The 19,090-nt window shown below is 39.5% G+C and overlaps 1 protein-coding gene across 1 annotated transcript in view; it reads right to left on the reverse strand.

Moving 5' to 3' along the window:
* Positions 1-2: 2 nt before the first annotated feature.
* Positions 3-19,090, reverse strand: part of mcu (mitochondrial calcium uniporter) — a 63,665-nt gene continuing 44,577 nt past the window's right edge. The window contains exons 3-9 of the mRNA XM_015010303.2: positions 11,231-11,294; positions 8,779-8,949; positions 7,879-7,983; positions 7,637-7,797; positions 6,260-6,463; positions 5,422-5,538; positions 3-4,521 (exon numbers count right to left, since the gene is read on the reverse strand). Coding sequence (XP_014865789.1) covers positions 4,441-4,521; positions 5,422-5,538; positions 6,260-6,463; positions 7,637-7,797; positions 7,879-7,983; positions 8,779-8,949; positions 11,231-11,294 — 903 coding nt within the window. The 3' untranslated portion in view covers positions 3-4,440. The remainder of the gene's footprint in view (positions 4,522-5,421; positions 5,539-6,259; positions 6,464-7,636; positions 7,798-7,878; positions 7,984-8,778; positions 8,950-11,230; positions 11,295-19,090) is intronic.

Below are 19,090 nucleotides of genomic sequence, written 5' to 3' on the forward strand. Positions count from 1 at the left end.
GGGACCATTAGCTCCAAAACCTGGATAAGGATTTTATTGATAATTGAATTACATTTCTCTTTTATACATATTTCATAAATGATACAGGATTTTACATTTTATTTCTCTTTCTTTCTTTATTTTTTTGTTTTGCCAACATTACAGCATCATGTCAACTGAAGCAAACAAAAACAACAGAGTAGAATAGGTCCGAATGAAATACATGATCCATTCAATCCTACGGTCTGCTTCAATCTCAAGCATGTCCAAACAAAATCAATCACAAATTAAAAATCTGAAGCTCAACGCACATCAAAAAATGTAGAGTAATAATGATACTTTGGAGAAAACAAAAGCGAAGATGGGTGAAAAGAAAAGATGGAGGTGTTCCCACATGATTTTAAAGCATTAATCTGACATCTCTCCTTTAGCACAGAGGCTCTCAGGCCTTCGTTGTTGGGATTTTTCGCTTATCGGAGAGCGAGGACACACAGTCAGGACCAGGATACTGGGAATACATAAGATAAAAATGGACTGGATTTAAGCAGTTGGTTGGCTGGGACTTGGATGTCGTCTGGCAGGCTGGACTTGACGCAGCACCGCCTGCTGTCCCTTTTTACAACTAGGAATCTCTACAAACGACGTTCCTTAAATTATCTTTGCACGTATTTGAATAAATCATCTTTTTTTTCTTTTTAGATAAGTTTCCATGTAAACATACATTCATGCAACACCCTCTTTAGCATAAGTTTCCCTATATTTGATATAGTTTGTTTAGAAAAAAAATAAAGACGACAAACAAAAGGCAGTAAGTGGTGGATGGTATGATTTGAACAAAAAAAAAAAAACAGAGAACGTGATGACGGACAGAGAGACAGCAGAGGGGAGGAACCAGACCACAAACAGCCAACTATTACAGGATCTGAGTGTATTGTGTGTGAAAGAAGATATATTCAGGAAACATCAACTCTTACTTGTACTGACAAGCAGCAAAAGAATCACAGATGCAGAAACCTTCTTACATTTTTGCACCGCTTAGACGTTTTAAAATGCATTTCCACTTCCTAAAGAAACCAGTTTCTGCCTTTCTTTGTCTCTGCGTCAGCCCAACACCGCTGTTCGTTCAACTTTAAGATCTCAACACAGATTACGTCATCTATTATCCGAAAGGCACAATTTCTCTAAGCAATAACACACACAAACAAACACACACAATGCACCAGATAAGGCTCTATCCCGTCTTTAGATTTGCAAGGCTAATTAACGATTCGAGCCCAAAGCATGCACTTTAATATGAAAGATCCGCTCCCCAGCAGGACTCGAGCTCAGGATGGTCCTGGACTCCATGCAGGAGGATGTTGGGGGACGGTGCCTCCCTTCTGCACAGGCTGAGCGACAGCAGCTCAGAGTCAAAAACAACTGGCTTTGTCTTTGGAACAAAAAGAAATGATCAAAAGATATGGGGTTTGGACCACTAGGGGGCTCACTTTGTACTTTTGTCGATTCGCATCCAATATTCCTATGAAGTGTTACTCAAGCCATTTCTTCATGCCAAAAAAGAAACAATTTTTTTATCACTTCACAAAGTATTTACATGAATTATAGAGATAAACGCGCATATAACAGTCAAATCTCACAGATAATGTTATATTTTGTGAAAACTTTAATTACACCATATTTCCTCTCATTGAGGTTCTGATCCCTTTTTGAGCCAGTTGACTCGTATGAAAAAGGACATAGTTTGACTCCTAATCAAAGCGAGATATCGCTGATCAGCCATCTGCTGGTAGATATCAATTATTGAAGTCAGACAACCAGTAGAACATGAGCGGGTAAGAAACGCTCCTAGAGGGCCCCGTCCGATGGCAGATGGTACCAAACGGCTGAAAGTGTGAAGGGATAAAATGGTGAAGGGAGTGAAATGCCGAGCCCCCCTGCTGGGGCCGACAAACCTGACCCTGAACAGAAGACTTTGCCGCTCTGAAAGAAGTTCATGGAGTAAACATTCCCAAAAAAACTTTAGGCATGGGCCAGCTACCGTTACAAAGAGTTTTAAGTTACCTTTTCAACGGTGCTAAAATTGTCATATGGTTCCCTACAGATTAAATCTTCTTTTTTTTAGATGCTTTCCAGTAATATTTTGCTTTTCCAGGTGTTACGGAGCACAGTCTAGCACAATGCTGCACATCACCACTCAGCTGGCTGAAACAAAAGACAAATTTGGTTTTTTGGAAATAGTTATGAAACTTAAAACAGTGCCACCTGCTGGTTTCTGTCTGCTACCAACTTGAGAAGATCGACTTATTATAAAGGAGATTTTAATCTGACCAATTAAACCGGTCTGACCAAGTTTCCTTTAAATATTGAAAATCTGATTATTTATTGGATAAAAAAATGTTTGATAAAAGGATAGTCACATTATGCTTAGATGGTGATAATCATGTAACTCCTTTTTTTCTGTTAAACTGAAAACGAACCTGATTAAAGTCGGTGTTGAGTCAAATGTAAATAAAATCAACATCGGCTCGGAAAAGCGTAATCGGTGCATCTCTGTTAACATGATAAACAGAACAGAGTGGCAAAAATGTGCAGTATTTTGCTTAAAGCAGTCAAAAACTACTTTGAAATTTAGTGGGGGTTTATGTATGCTTGCAAAATCTTTAACAAACTTTAAATACTTGCATTTATTTACTTTTTTTGGTGTGGCAGGATCAATTTTCATTTTTAAATCAACAAATTTAGGTCATTTGATACGTTTTTTTTTGGTTTAAAGTTCAGCCCAACACAGTAAAGTCACAACATTTTGTCTGATGTTTTCCTGCAGCGAGAATCTCATACCGGCCCACGCCTAAAGAAAAAAAAATCAAGATATGGTTCGAATTAACAATGTGTTGCAAAACTTCATGGAGATGCTGATGGACGTCAAAAGGATGTGCGAAAAGAAAGTGCCCAATTAAGTACAAAATTGCTATAATGCTCCTACACGTTCACAAGTTTCTACTGAGGCCATACCACAGCATGCAGTCTACCCTGCCTTGTCACTGAGAGCAGGGGGGGAGGCCATTACAGCAGCAGTGGGAGGAGAAAACTCTGACTTTATTCCATATCATCTTAGGATGAAATTTTATTGATTTATTTATGAATCGAATTAGGTTATACTCCAACATAAGGGCAAGTTTGTCTCTTTTTTTTTTAACTTCATTGGAGATATCGCACAACACTCTGCAGCAATGGTTGGTTAAAGAGGTAAAGCACAGCATTATTCACATTGCTGAGAAATGCATGTATTTTGTAATTAAAGCCATTTTTCACCCTGATCTGGCTTCAGAGTTGCTTCCTCCCTCTCGGAGACCATGCACAGGAGCTCTTCTCTTGAAAATGAACGCCACATATATATTGTGCACTTGTCATGAAAATGTACAAAGCTATTAGTTCAAGGTATTTCTTGAATACAGTGTAATGCTGTTGTTAGTGGAGTCCTTTAAGAGAGTACCGATGATTTTTTTTTAATTTTTTTTAATGTTTGTCGGAGAGCTCCTCCCCCCACTGGAAAACAAAGAAAAGAAGAAAAAAAACTAGCCTCTGGTCATCTGTTTGATTGTATACATATATACCCATATTTTTGTCATAACAAATATACTATGGCTTTCAAAATAAAAAGTGCCAAAATATTAACTTTTTTTTTTTTTTCTGTTTGTTTTGGAATAAAAGAACACACAGTGATGTTGTTGTCGGTAGGACTCTCGGACTTGCGGATGCCGAGCCGCTTACAGGACATCAACAGGAAGGGAAAACGAGGCGTTCCTGCTTCCTGCAGAGATACAGGAGCTCCTGACGACGGGAAGCTGCCCGTCACCTGGAGGAGGCGCGGCTCGGCGGAGAGGGAGGGGAGGCGGCAGAGTTCGGACGCAGGGAAACTAGAGTCTCCATGATGGTGCGACTGCAGTCACATCTTCCTGTAAACTTGTCTCTGGAGCCTGCACAGGCCGGGAGGAAGAGCGAGCGCGCGTGTGTGTTTACTGTCGCGTTCGGTGATCCTTCTTCAACACACACACACACACACACTGACTCAACAAAGGGTGCTCCTCGCCGTGCTCCCTATCTCAGAGTGCTTACAAGCAAGCGAATTCACATTCATCCCTGCGGTTTACCGGCAGGTCGCCCCTCCAGAGTTTGAGGCTAATCCAATTTGCTTTGATAATCTTCACCATCTTCGTCTTCCTCTTCATCCTTCAGCTGTGAGAAGTCTTCAGTTTGAGGCATTCTCAAATTCCAACTATAGATTTTAGCCAGGAAAGAAGAAGAAGAAAAAAAAAAACAACCTTCCACAATAAACAAAGGGACAGGTAAAGAAGGAGAGGAGAGAGTAGAGAGGGAGTAATCAGACACCAGAGGGGGGGGGAAGGGGAAGAAAGAGGGTCGGTTCCAGGAGATCAGAGATGAGGGGAGTCACGCTTGCCATCAATTTTTGTCGCTGGGCAGCTGCTGAATTGGGAGCTGGAGCTGGAGCGGATCCCTTAGGCGCTTCAGGTCCAGCTCCACCTGGACAGAGAGGAAGAAGAGGAAAAATACAAAACAACATATGATGATTATTAAGTTAAACGGGCAAAAACATCATCTTTGGAAATTGGATTTGTACATTTCCATTCTGAAGTTTACAAATCCAATTTCAGAATGGAAAAAATGTGTTGTGCAAATTAATCTAAAGTTAGTTAAACCTTTATTTCACCAGACAAAATATTGGGAACAATTTTTCATTTGCAATGTTAGCCTGAAAGTACTGAAACAGTTAAAAAATTTAGAGAGAGGAGAACATTTACATACATACAATGAGCAACATGTTCATTCTGCAAAACAATTACAGGACTTCTTAGAAAGATCCTTTAGTGTGTGTTAAAAGCAGAAAATGAAATCAGTGTTGAGCTGTAGCACATTGTGTGGCACAAAGAAGACTTGGTTTTAGGGATTTTCGATGTAATAAGTTAGAATAAGCATTATTCTAACTTAAGGGGACACAAAGGAAAAGAAGAACAAACACTTGGAAAAAGGAAATAATGCAGAACACGAGGGTGGAAGGAAGGAAGAGCACAGGAGACAAAGGAAGTAAGGGCACAAGGGACACCAAAAGAGTCTAGGAAGGAGAGAAGGAAGAAAAAAAGCAAAATATGAAAGACAACATCTAAGAAACAGGGATTAAAGTTTGGAAAAACTTATATTTTTCTTGACTTTAGCAGGCCTGGGAAATACAGAAATCTCATTCCAGTCTTTACTAGATATATTAACTGTTGTAACTTTTCTACTTTGCACTGCAAATGCAGTACCTATATTTACATCCCTCATCTCTGCTTACAGTCAAAATAACACACTCTGCCTAATTTAGCATCTGCTTGACAGCAAAAACAAATCAATCAGGATTTTCAGCGAGAGGCTAAATCCTCGTACCTCAGCGATGTCATCCTTCAGCTTGTTGTACTTCTCGATGTCGAAGCGTGTCCTCTTCACCCCCTTGTGGAAGAACAGCAGATACTGTCTATCTCTAGCGTCAGGATAAATGTACTCCTGCAGGTTAAAGGGAGACAAAGATGGAGCACTTTGTAACAAGAACCAGTTTATCAGACGTCCTCCAGGCTCTGCTGTGAGTCTCTGGGACGGATCGCACTGAGGGAAAGACAGACTCTGTGTCCTTGGAGCTAAAAATTTGAGGAAATTTATGAAAAGTGAAAGCAGATTTCTTTACTCTATGGCAGGGGAGTCCAAACTTTTTGTCATCAAATCAAAAGTATTCGTGTTCCAAAATTCAAATAAAATCAAGCAAATAAAGTTATTATTTACTGAAGATCCTAGATTTAAAAAAAGACTTTGCACGTCTGCTGCATTTTAAAGAAAGGCATCTGGTTTTCAAAATGTATTATCAGTACATTAAAACAGGATGTTCTTTCAAAACGCTTGCTATAACTAGCCAAGTTTAATAAATTTGATAAAATCTGATTTGATGCAACAAAGTCGACTTTACAGTAAAAGTTTCTGGACAGACTGGGTTTTACTTATTACAATAGTTTTGTTATAAAAAGACAAATACTTTGTGTTGTACTCAATATTTTTTCATTATACGAAAATTATGTTGGCTATTATTTTACCCTGGGTAAAGATAAAGTCAACTTTGTATCATTTCTGAACTGCACAAAATCAGTCCAAAGGCCACAAATTTTGAACAACTAGTGCACCCACAATTGAAGATGCATTGCTTAATTCACCCTCTCCATATAATCTCCAGTCTTACCTGACGTGTCAGCACAAAGTAGGCATACATTGCCATCGCAGTGCCATAAGTGATGAAGTAGGTGACGGGCTCCATGATATCCCAGGAGTATTCCCACCAGGTCAGCCTGGCCAGGATGCCAAACTGCGTCGCCATGTACGCCATGCCGCCCCACAGCACCCAGGTGGTGCGGCGCTCCGCCTTCTTGCTCAGCTCCTCTCTCACCTGCACAAACAGAGCAGCATGAAGTGCACAGACAGTCACTCAGTTTACGAGCTGGACTGGAGGCTTCAAATGAGTGATAAAACATAATTAAAAAAAACAAAAAAACGCTAGCATTCATTCATGTAAACTTGTTTTCTTTCACAAATATTTCATTTTCTAATTATGTGACAGTTCATTCTGAGCACCACAAAAACTGCGCACACACTTTGGATTGGTAAAGCTGACAGACAAAATAGACTCATGATGCACTGCTGCAAGAGACTCGGAGCTGATTCAATTGATGACTAATTAGGCATTTTATAAATATTTTAGGAATCCACAGTGGAGTCTTGTCTAATTGCAGAAAATTGCTGTAAAATTATAGAGCATATCTAAAATATTTGATAGGAAATGCAGCTTGGAAAGCTGATAAACTGCAGACATTAACATCTGTGGTGATGCTAAAACAGTTTCCATTGTGTGTATTACTGCATATTCAGATATATTTGGTGTGTTAACTATTAAAGTAAGTAATTATCGGCGTTTATTAAGATCTCTGGGATTCAGGGGTCCATTTCTGCTTTCTTGCTGACATTTCAGTGATAATTACAGGGCATCTGTCTCTGAGTGGAGAGAGGAATTGTCTTGTACTCTGCAACTTGTAGGCTTGATGGACTCATGGGAAAGGCACTTAATCACAAGTTGCAACCCGACACGTAGCTGTGTGTGCAGCTTGGTGAATGTGACAAAAGGTAAAGGACTTATAGTGGTTGCTATGACTAGAAAGCCGCCAAATAATTTCATTTAGTAATTAATTGTTTTTATTTGGTGGAATAACCATGAGCTTTTCAATGGGGTTCAGTGCAGTTGGCTCTTATATATAAAGTATTTTTAATTTGTGGCAGGACTGCAATAATTCAAACAATCCCATTCAAGAGTTTCAATGGAAAAATATTACATCATGCAACTGTTTTTTTTATTTATTTATGTACCGGATTAAGGCTTAATTATCATGAGATTAGCCGTTTTGTTTCAGTCACACAAATTAATTATCTCATTACGATGAATGAGGAAGAGCACAGCTTAACTCAGCTCCCTCATCTCCATAGATTAACGTCATGAAACTGACCGTTCTATAACCCGCAGCGTTTTCTGGGATCTCTAACGCTAACTGTCAAAAAGCTTTTAATGAACCTTCTCTAGGGGGCGCAGCTGAGAGTTGAGGTCCTCCAGTCGTCCAATCAGCTCCCGCTCTTTGCTGAGCTGGTGCTCCTCGATGCGCAGTGTGGTGTAGAGCTGCTGCACCAGAAACTTGACGTCATTTAGCCTCTCGGCCTCCTCGTGGGGCAGGATCTCTGCTCAAACAAATACGTAAACACGGGTTTAGTTGTGATGCAAAGACTCGACGCCATCCTTCACTCTCTGTTGGGACGAACCTCTCCTTGGTGGTCGCACAATATGAGTGGTGTCATTGATGACGAGCTTAAAGTCATCCATCAGCAGGATGTCTATTCCAGTGGAGGAGGCGATCCTCGCTCCGTCTGGGAAAAAAAAAAAAAAGACAAAATAGTGAGAGAAACGGCTTCGGTAAGCCTCCCCACTCTGGAAAATCAGACCTGTTGAGTCTGACTGAGAGAATAAAATATGTAGCATTTGGATGTATGGATGTCTAATATTAATTTTTAATACAAATAAATAATAAATGTATCTCTATTTTTTGAAATAATCCAATATAAATAGAATGTTCTAGTTTACATATTTCAGTGTGTTCTTACTTGGGGTGTCAACAACTTTGTTTCTATTGCAAATATGCACAAAATTTTGTCAATGTTCTGCTAATGTCCAAATATTATTTAATTATGGCATTATTGGCCTTCCGTAATACAATTTTGCAATTGCGGTGTTTCCATCAAGTAAAAATCTCAACTAAGATCACACGTGAATAAGTTTGTTCACATGATATCCTGACAGATAATTGTAAAAAATGTTCTCTAGAGGCAAAAAAAAATCCTTAAGAAAAACAAAACACCATGACGGACGTTTAGCCCTCAACTGTGATTTATCCTGCCACTTAAGACCAACCAATTTCTAGTTACCATTTATAAACTGTGCTTAAAACAAAATGGCTTCTTTCAAACCTTCCTGGATACGAAAACCTGGAAAACTGAGATGTCTGGTTTGAGACAATGAAACATTTCCTCAACTATTTTAAAAATGTGGATTCTTAGATTTCAACTTTTCAAAGTTAGGCATAGTGATTACTCTTGATCAATCACAGAGTTATGGTGTGATTAATCTGATTAATTTCTCAATTGATTGACAGCAGTGGTTCTTACCCATTGAGTAGATGGCCACACGGTCGATGCCTCTGTCCTCCGCCTGCAGCTGCTGCAGGAAAACGCCCACGCAGTCGCTCAGAGGCTTCAGGGTGAACTGGCAGCGCTCCCGCCTGGACGGCAAACTGACCGAGATCACAGGCAGACCATTCTGATACACCACGGTCACCTCTGAGAGAGCGTAACAAGGCAGGGGGGTTAGAGAAACGCCACAAATACTCACAGGACAATTTACAATAAAAAAAAAAAAAAATCTGACGACTGAACATTTGTGAACCCTTAGGAATCAGGCTTGATCAAGTGCTAAAAGTTGATTTAAAAAAAAACTGACTTAAAGTTAAAAAAGTCAGAAAAAGAGATTCTAATTTAGAAAACGATTAATTGCAAACTGCACCCTGGAAAAACACAAAATCTCTGTAGTTTCTAGTTTTGTTGCTTGAAATAAGACAAAATTAACTTCCAAGTAACTTTTCAGAGGGGCTTATTTTACGTCAATAATTCCTTAGTATAGATTTATTTTTTTATTTCTAGTTCCACTGGTGGATTTTTTCCACTTATAACATGGGAAAAATGTCATGTTCTAAGTGGAAAAAAAATCTTCCAGAGGATCGATATCAATATTCACTTCAAACAAGCTCCTATATTTTGTTGAAATTCCTTGTAAGTTAGTTTAGTCTTATTGCAAATGTTTTAAGATATTTATTCCAGAAACTAGACAAAACAAAATACTCCGTAAGATAATTAGAATATGGTTTGGTGATCTGCTTTTGTTAGTTGCAGGATCACACCCAGCTTAGCAGCGTTTGGCACAAGAGAGAAAAATGCCTCATCTTTCTAAAACAAAGATGAAATTACATGTCACATGTTGGTAATAGAACTAGAAATTTACTTTCGACTCTAACAGAATCTGACTGCCATCAACAATGGTGATTGATGTAAAAGCTATTTGTAATTTTCATGCTGATCTCAATAAATTACAAGCTCATTTAAAAGTCAATTTGTCTTCGTTACTCAGTTAAACAAGCAAAACTCAAATATAGATTTATTACACACTTCAAGCCTTCATTTCTTTTCATTTTGATAATTACGGCCGATAGCAAATAGAAATCGTCCTAGTCTAAGAAAATTTTAAGAAAGGAGCAATAAACACCAAAATTTCTAATCAAGACAATTAATATTAACAAAAGTTCACAAAAAGCTTTATCCAAGGATTTTAATGGAAAGTTTAATTAAAGGAAAAAGAAAAACTCTAGAAGATTGTCTAGCAAAGTGTATTGAAAGCTGAATTACTGAAATAACCTTTTTGTTAGTATTTCATTTCAGTTACATTTGGTCCTACAGAAACCTTTAGTATGTAATGTAGTAAAGTTGAATCTACAAAAAATAAACCACATGGATGCACTGCTGATTTGTGAAAATAAGGTCTACGCTAATGAAAGCAGAGAGTTGCAGTCAGCCTCTTGACGTCAATTGGTTTTTATTCCCACAGAAAGGTTTATTTATATCTCTAGATGAGGCTCTTGTGACGATAAAAATGCCATTCAGGTACGCATAACAGCGCCGTCGCTCCCAGCAGATTCTCACAGCAGCAAAAAAAAAAAAAAAGGAAGACAAAAGAGACTAACACGACGGTCCCAATACACCATTTTCAAGTTCAATTATTTTGTTTCTGCATGCTGTTAGCTTTATCTCCACATGTCGTTTTTAAACACTGCTGTAAGAACGGTTAATTTTGCCCAAACAGCTCCCCAGAAGCTCCTTCTTGCATAGTAATTATCTCTATAACACAACTCTATTGGTCCATAACCAAACTGTGGTCATAAAGAGCCAGCGCAGCTTGTACCATTATCATGCTGAATGGTCTCCAATGACAGATCCATGAATCAAGGCAGAGCCCGGTGAGGAGACGATCCGGACTGCTGCAGTGAATCAGCACTTTCTCTGCTCAATCCCCACACCGAGGTGAAGGATCATCAGCTGGCAGCTGCCTTCTGGGGGGATTCTCTCTTTTATACAGGCGCTCAAAGGAACAAACGTATAGACGTTTCATTTCACTTTATTGCAGGGGAGTAGATGGGTTGCTCCTCGCTTGCACCCGTTCCTTTTTGTCCTCCTTTATCCTGCCATCACAGATTCGCCGTTTGAAGTGTGGGGGGAGTCTTGTGCTCCTCTGTGCTCCAATCCCACAGCTATTTAAGCCCTATTTAAAATCCAATCCTCCTGTTCTGCAGTGCTGCTGCCTCTTTCTTTCTTTCTGCCAACCAAAAAGGTGATTCCTGTGAGCAAAATCCACATTAATAATCCACTGGCCGCTAACTCGAAATGAGCCGCTGCAGTCTGATTAATGCATAACTTTGCTTTGGTCCACTTCTCTTTTGTCTCGGAATGGGAAGGGAAGGCAATTAGTTGGGAGTTTTGGGAACATCATGATGTGACTCAAAGGAGGGCTTACCCTGTGGAGCAGCGGAGGAACAAAACAGTCTCTGCCCAGGCCATGAGAGGGCGCTCTTCCAAACCTGCAGACAGGAAAGAGAGAGGAAGAACATTTTTAACACAATACTCTCATCTGACACGCTGATCCTGAGATTAACCAAATATGTTGCTGGACGATGTGGCCACTATTTTCCACTTTTTACTACACATGCTGTAGCTTAAATTGTTAGCTTTAATAATAATAATCCTATTTAAAGTTTTATTTTGTAGCAGCGGAGTCAAAAATGGCTCTTTGAATGGAAAAGGTTGCTGATCCCTGGGATAGAGGGATAAATTGAGAGGAATGGGTGAAACAATGAAACAATAAGTGGTTAGATGGACAGAAGGAGCAACCTCCAGAAAATACTTCCCCTCCTCTCATCCGTTTTTCTATACCTAGTATATACAGATATTATAAAACTGACTGAATTAAATTCCAGACTGCATAAACTCTGTTAATATATCACTCTAACCATCCGTCCCTCTGGTTTTATTTTACAAAACAGCATCCAGTTTGTGCAAACCAGAGCCCCACCCAAGGAAGGAAGATTAATGGACGCATCTGCAGCTTCGTTTTCAAACAAATAATGTACAGTCATGCATAATGAAACAAAATACAGCTAAGCTCCTGGCATCTCATGTAATTACTCCAGTAGAAATAACCACTCCCCAAAAAAAGAAAGAAAAAAATAGAAACAGAAAGCAAGGCCGCTAAAATGCAGCCTGAATAACAAGAAGTCATGAATTCTGCGTCTTTGTTGCAAATTGGAGAGAAAGATGAAAACATGAGGGGATTGCGAGAAAGTCCCTGTTGTTTTTTGTGCACAACCTGATGTGATCTTCCTCACAAACGATGCTGCAGATGTTTTAAATTAAAAGCAGCCCGTCACAAATTTAGGTGTAAAACCCTGAGTGAGACGCGACTGTCACGACTCCTAATTTCTAAAAATTATGCCACAGAAGTGTCTCGCAATAAAATCAAAGAAGCACAAGAGCTCCGGGGAAGCAAAATCTCCCTGATTAAAGTCATGCACACATATGTTTCCCTGTCAAACTGTTCTTTATGATTAGCACCGTTCGCTAACCTACCATTTAAGGAAGACAAAGCACATCTTCAAGGCAGTGCTTCCAAGCAGATTTCCATCTCACTCACTGTGTGTACATACAGCGTCTCCAACAGCAGGCTAACTGTGTTTTAATATTAGATTTACAACATGCATGCAGTCCCTGGTGGAGGTGAACCACAGCAGCAGACATTTAGGGCTCTCAGCCCTTCACCTTTACGACCACAAAGAGTAAAAATATCTCGGAGCAGAGTGGCGTATTTGTGTGCGAGCGCTCTCACAGCAAACAGCAGTCGGGGAGAGATCCTGCAGTGGGATAACCGGTAAACCCAGCATCCACCCGAGACACGCAGCCAATCCACAAACTGTTTACGCTCCCAGGCATCTTTCCTGTTTCGCTGCACGGCGGGAATTACACAGACGTCTCTGAGTCCTACGAAGTGTAGAACTTTTGAAGATCCAAAATGATTTCATTGCTAAAAAATGGATTTCTAAATATATTTTTTTTTTGGTAAAATGTGTACTCATCGTTGGTTTGCAAGATAAAGTAGCCTCTCTGCTACATTGAAACTCATGTTTCCTCAGTGTTTTTCCTTTAAATAGCCTCACTCATAATTCTTTTAATGTTAATAATCTTCTTGAAGATGTATAGACATGGAAATATGAGAGGTTTTGTTCATTTTTAAGATTTCAAACATTTCTGTAGATGGGTTTCCAGAAACATCTGTAATTTCTATACCCATTTTCACAAAAGTAGCAATTAACCACTTCACAATACACCTCTGGAAAAAAAAGAGACCACTTAAAATAATCAGTTTCTCTGATTTTAATTTCTATTGGTATATGTTTGAGTAAAACAAACATTGTTATTTTATTCTGTGAACTACTGACATGTCTCTGAAAAGCCAAGCAAATATTTAGTTTTTATTTGCAGAAAATGAGAAATGGTCAAAATAACGAAAAGAAGCAGTGATTTCAGACCTCAAATAATGCAAAGAAAACAAGTTCATGTTCATTTAGAAACAACAATACTAATATTTTAACTCAGGAAGAGTTCAGAAATCAACATTTGGTTTTAGAACAAGGAGCTTCTCAATGGGCTTCAGTGCAGTGGGCTCTTATTTTTTTCCAGAGTTGTGGCTGAACATTTTGTAGCAGTCAGGGTGTAAATATGAAGGGCGGCTTAAAACATTATTGTGACAACCATAAATTAAATTATAAGACATGTATCGTGATAAACGACACGATAAACGCCCACCCCCACTTGACTGGTGACCAGTCCACACATCGTTAATCTGAATGGACAAAGCCAGCGCTGACGAGTCACTAAATAACAGGTGAGTCTTAGATTACAACAGACTAACTGCTGTCAAAACGTCACCGAACACATCAGTACTGTCCAGTTTTTACTCTCCCTCTTGAAAAGAATAAAGAAGACCCTCCACATTTGTGAAAGCAATTGCCAGCACACAGCAGCTCCTGTGTGTTGGTATTGTAAATGAGAATACCCATTGCCATCCCACGGCACCAAGTGGAGCCCAAACAGTGATTAGGCTGCTGATCGAATGACATGCTGAGAAATTGCTTTTGGCCAGTCTGGAATAACTGCACCATCTGCAGAGAGCCGTCCAGCTCTGCTTTCCTCATTCATTAGCTTCTCCTGTTTGAAGATTTCGCAGTCAAGCCTCCCACGCAGCCCCGACTCGCCACAGAAACATGAAAATCGCACGCAAATGCGGCCCAGCTGGGTGTCTGCGCAGTGACATGTCGCCGTGCGCGAGTGCAGCTGGCGCGGAAGCACACTTGTGTGCCCGCCCGTCTGCTCGCCGGGCTGTTTTGTCAGTTGTGGCTGGGGAGCGGCTGAGCAGGACCTAACCCCCCCTCCCCTCCCCCAGACACGCAGCCACTGAAACGCAGCCTGAAATATTTAACAGTGAGGCAGCAGTCAACAGCACAGCAGCCTTGGAATCAATCTCTCACTGCCGAGCGTTCGGCGGCGAAACAAAGAAGCAGCCTTCAGTGGAGGTGATGGGGGGGGGGGATGAGCTGGAGAAGAGAAAAGAGGCGAGGAAGGACAGGAGGAGGAAAGTGTGAGGATAAATGGAGGACGGAGTAGAGGGGTGCGAATCACGAGTGTGCTTACGCTTCTAACCATGTGCTGCTCATACTGTACCCTGCAGCACACAATCCCTCCTCTCTGAAACGTGACTCCGCTTTGTGAAATAGAAGAGAGGGGGATGAGGAACTGGAGGGAAGGAGAGGAGGAGGCGGAGGGAGAGATGGGGAGGCTGCTGATCACTGCAGCAAAGGAATCCCTCGCCTTTCAAAGGGGGGGTTGCCCCTCAAATTCACCCTCCCTTCCCCGCATCCCAGACTAACTCGCACTGAATCCTGATGTTCCCTTTACTGCTCCTCCATCATATCTCATCTGCATTGCGCTTCACCGGGGCTCTCACTTATATCGAAGCGCTTTCCTCAGTTTACAATAATAAACTCCCGTATGAAATCAACAAACAAGCCCATCACATTGTGCTTCAGAAACAGGAAGAAGATGGTGATCAAAACGGTTCTCGTGTTAGCGAGAGACGAACCAGAGACATAACAGCGCTCTGCAGCGAGGATCAATCCCCTTTTCATACACCACCAAGTGCCATTATGCTGCGGATAGACGGAGGAACGCTGCTGACACGCAGCCTTACAGAGAGAAAGAGCTGCAGCTCGGTGTGTTTACAAGACCTCCCCTATTGTATGTGTAACCGTTTCCATTTGTCGAGTGGATTCGCAGCAACATAATCACATTCTTGTTCTCATTTTAGTTGTGATTATGCATGTGGGGATATATGCAAGATTTATTAGTTTCCTCCTCCTCCTCCGGCGCGGTCGTACTCAAAACAACAAAACACTGTTAGCAGCAGATTTGAGGAAAATGAATAAAACTGGGTTATTTATATGATGCTTCCTTATGCGATAGCTTTGCACTGAAAGGCTGCAAAGTCAAGTCAGGGTTTTGATTGGACAATATTAGCACAATAAAGGACACATCACCCCAGTTGAAAAGTCCTTACACCAGGTCCTTGCAGCTCAGAGAATAGACTTTAAAATATTTTTGGTACTTTATAAATCACTCAATGACCAAAATTACAATACTCAACAATAAAGATCTGCTGCTGTTGCATCAACCTTCCAGATCTCCCAGGTCTTCTGGTTCTGCTCTGCATCACCAGAACCAGAATCAAACACGGAGAAGCAGCATTCAGCTTCTATGCAAAACAGCCTAAACACTGATTTCCTTTAACTCCAGACTAAAACCCCACCTGTTTAGAGTTGCTTGTGATAAGTAGGCAGCCAAACATTGGTCAACATATTTGTTATGTTTATGATTTTTGTGATGGTATTTGATTTCTATCCAGCAGGGATTGTATCCTGCACGCAAACCCACTGGTTAATAATAGGCGAGTTGTTCTCACACTTATTGTTGACTATTGTTCTTTGCTTGAGTCGTATCACTTGATCAAACCTTTTCTAACTTAAAACATCATAAAATAAGTAATAAAATTAAGCATAATATGCTCATAATATGTTGATATTGTACGGGGTCAATATCTGTATCAACCAGTATTTAAAGCTGTAATATTGATATTGTATTGGAAGTGAAATATTTGTATCGGAAGACAACCCTAGTTTGTATTTATGTGTTGTTGCCCAGTTGGAAGGGCCCATCTGTCTCAGTGCTATATTTCTATCTCTCACAGAATTTTACAAAAATTTGGTCCAATATCAATATTCATATCAACTTTAATACTGATGTATTGAACTAAGCTGAGATATTTACAGCTTGGAAAAGACCCGATCTTGCTTTAGACCTTTAAGCAGAGCCCCACGTTGACATCAGTAAACTGATAAATTCATGCAGCGGTTTGGATTTTGCATCCCTAGCAACAAGATGATTTTATTTGGGAGCGTAGTGATTTTTAAGGTCTTTAAGGGTTGAGACTCAGCTCAAACAATCTCCCACTCTGACATCAACTTTAAAGTTACAATTTTACCTCTGGTGAAGTTTTTTCTGAGTGGATTTGTTGGTGTGGATGCCAAGTCTGCAGGTCAAGGTAAGCCAAAGCACTTGAATACTGGACTGAAGAAGCTTTTTGAATGGGAAGTGAAGCTTTTTCCAACAGCAGATTATATCCGCTTTGTATTGCAGTTTATTTCTTTTACCTTTAATGTTTTCAGCTGCTTTTAAGGATATCAGATGTGCAGTGTTCAGAATGAAGCTTTCGGCAGAATTTAAAAAAAGCCTCTTCACAGTGATGGTTCATCTTGTGCTATCACCTAAGGTAAGGCGTTGACAGCATGTTTAAACGATGTGCAGAAATATCAGTCAAAAGTCTAGTTTTTTAGTTGCAGTAACAAAATCTATTAGAAAATTCAATTTCAAGCTGAATACAATTATTCAGCCCGCTATAAATATAGATGAAATCCTCTGTATCACATATCTGATGGTTGTTGAGAAAATATGGCGATGTCAAGATGCCCGTCTTTGGTGTATATCTTCAACATTGAGCTTTGAAGATTTATTTATGTTCCTTGTATTCACTGTGTACGATAAGATAAATGCAGATCCTCATGCTGCCTTGTTTGTCACACTTCTACTTGTTTTATACTTATTATTTATAGCACTCACTAAATGGGTGAATTTGGGCCAGCAGATATTTTCTGAAAGCTTTTTCTGAATTATTAGGTTGAACAAGCATTTACTTTTTATCCTAATGATTTAGGATGAATTATTAAGATGTTTTCTTGTCTCTTCCAGAGACAATAGCTTCCCTGTCAACTCATGTTTAAACCATGGAGAAACAGGAACGCTAATTTAAAGTCTCTAGATAATTACTCTTATCTCGCAAAGGAACAAAATATTAATTAATACCATAATTTCTTCTTCTCGTTGTAATGATTTAAATCTTTACTGACTATATTAATGCAACATCCTCAGTAGTATTGTCCATTATTATTTATCTTAAATAATAATTCAGCTGGGTTGACATGAGATGATATTTTATGTTAAACCTAATGCTGGATGACGAGTCAAGACAGCACTGACCTTTCATCGTTCCAGCTTTGTTTCCATGCAGGGATCTCAATACATAATGACACTGCAGTTTCAAAACCTCTTCCCCACATCTGTCCTTTTAACTCCAACTAAATAGTAGGTGCAAAGCAGAGCTTATACATTGCATCTGGGTAAGTGCTGAACAGACACCAATATTGAGAAATAATGTTGCTGACATAACTCCCACTTCACGGTGCCCTTGAGGCTGAGTGGCAGAAACCGCTGTCTCTAAACTACACGACTGCTTTCATCTCTGTGGTAATACGCTGCCCTGAGCTGTCGCTAGGAAACACATAAAGAACAATTTGCACAAAAAGTTGTATGTCAAATCTCACATCTGAATACAGTTGAAAGTTAGGAGAATATTCATCAGATGAGAGCATCCCACAAGCACTTCATGCATGCCACAGTAGAAAGAACGAACAAGGGGTGTAGCGACATCATGTTATTAAAATACTATGACTTTAATTCCCAAAAATATTAAGCTATTCTATGAGCCTAAGCTATAAAATGTTAGCCCTGGGAATTAAGAAGACTGATTTCAGCTTGACAACCTGCACTTTTGTTAAAGTATTCTATACTGAAGTAATATTTTTAACTTCCCTGTGTTGCTAGTAGATCAGTAAAGGATGCTAGTTGGGCTAGCTAACACCACCTGGTTACAAAGCACTGAAAAAAAAAAAATCTTCCACTGATTTTAAATCTGTTTTGTGACAGAATTTTAAATAATAAATAGAATTTAATAATAATAAACTGTGACAAACTATATAAAAATATCTGTAAGCACAAAGAGCGCCACTTCTGGCTAACCATGTTAGCCTCTAACATTCACGTCTAGACTGTGACAATATGCTGGGTTTCTTTATGAACTGCATTTAAAAACTGCAGTAAAAATGTAAAATATCTAATCAGACTAGAACATATATGCCTGTATATAGGCCTAAAGAACATTTTTACACAAAAGTATCCAACATGCTGTAAATGCTTTTGTAACAGAAATTTAGGCAGAAATCAAATTAGCCGGTAAATAATCTACCAGCATGATGTAATATACTCATCATAACAGGCAATGTAAGAGCAAGCTGTCCAAAAGAAATAATTTAAAGTAAAACTATTTTAAGAACTTTACATAATTAAACTTAGATCCCATCTGTAACATGTAATTATGGATAGATTTCACACACACACACACACGCACACGCACACACACACACACACACACACACACACACACACACACACACACACACACACACACACACAAAAAAAAGTAAAAGCAGTTTTAGGTGCAAAGTTTGCAGAATATCATATTTTTAAAGTTTCTTCTATGCAAGGAAAACATGTAGTAGTCTTTTTTTCAAACAGTTGATTGGTAGTGTAAAGCAACAGGTGGGGGAGGGACAGTGCTGCCTACTCAATACTTTATACATCTTGAGAAAACTTAGGTTATGCTGCCATTTTCTAAAGATGAAAGCTACAAAACAAAACAAGTCAAGCCTGGACCAGATTTTGGTAAACTAATTAAAGATTCTTTATAACACGGCTTACAAAACCTGGACTCCACCTGTGAAACAAACAAAAAAATGTCATTAAAAGTTTCTTCAAAATTGTTGCCAAACGCTGATCTTCAATCACAAAGTAATTAAGTTACACCAGAAGCATCAATGTC

Source organism: Poecilia mexicana, unplaced genomic scaffold, assembly GCF_051168715.1.
Source record: "Poecilia mexicana isolate PSO_F unplaced genomic scaffold, ASM5116871v1 scaffold_15, whole genome shotgun sequence".
Lineage (NCBI taxonomy): Eukaryota > Metazoa > Chordata > Actinopteri > Cyprinodontiformes > Poeciliidae > Poecilia > Poecilia mexicana.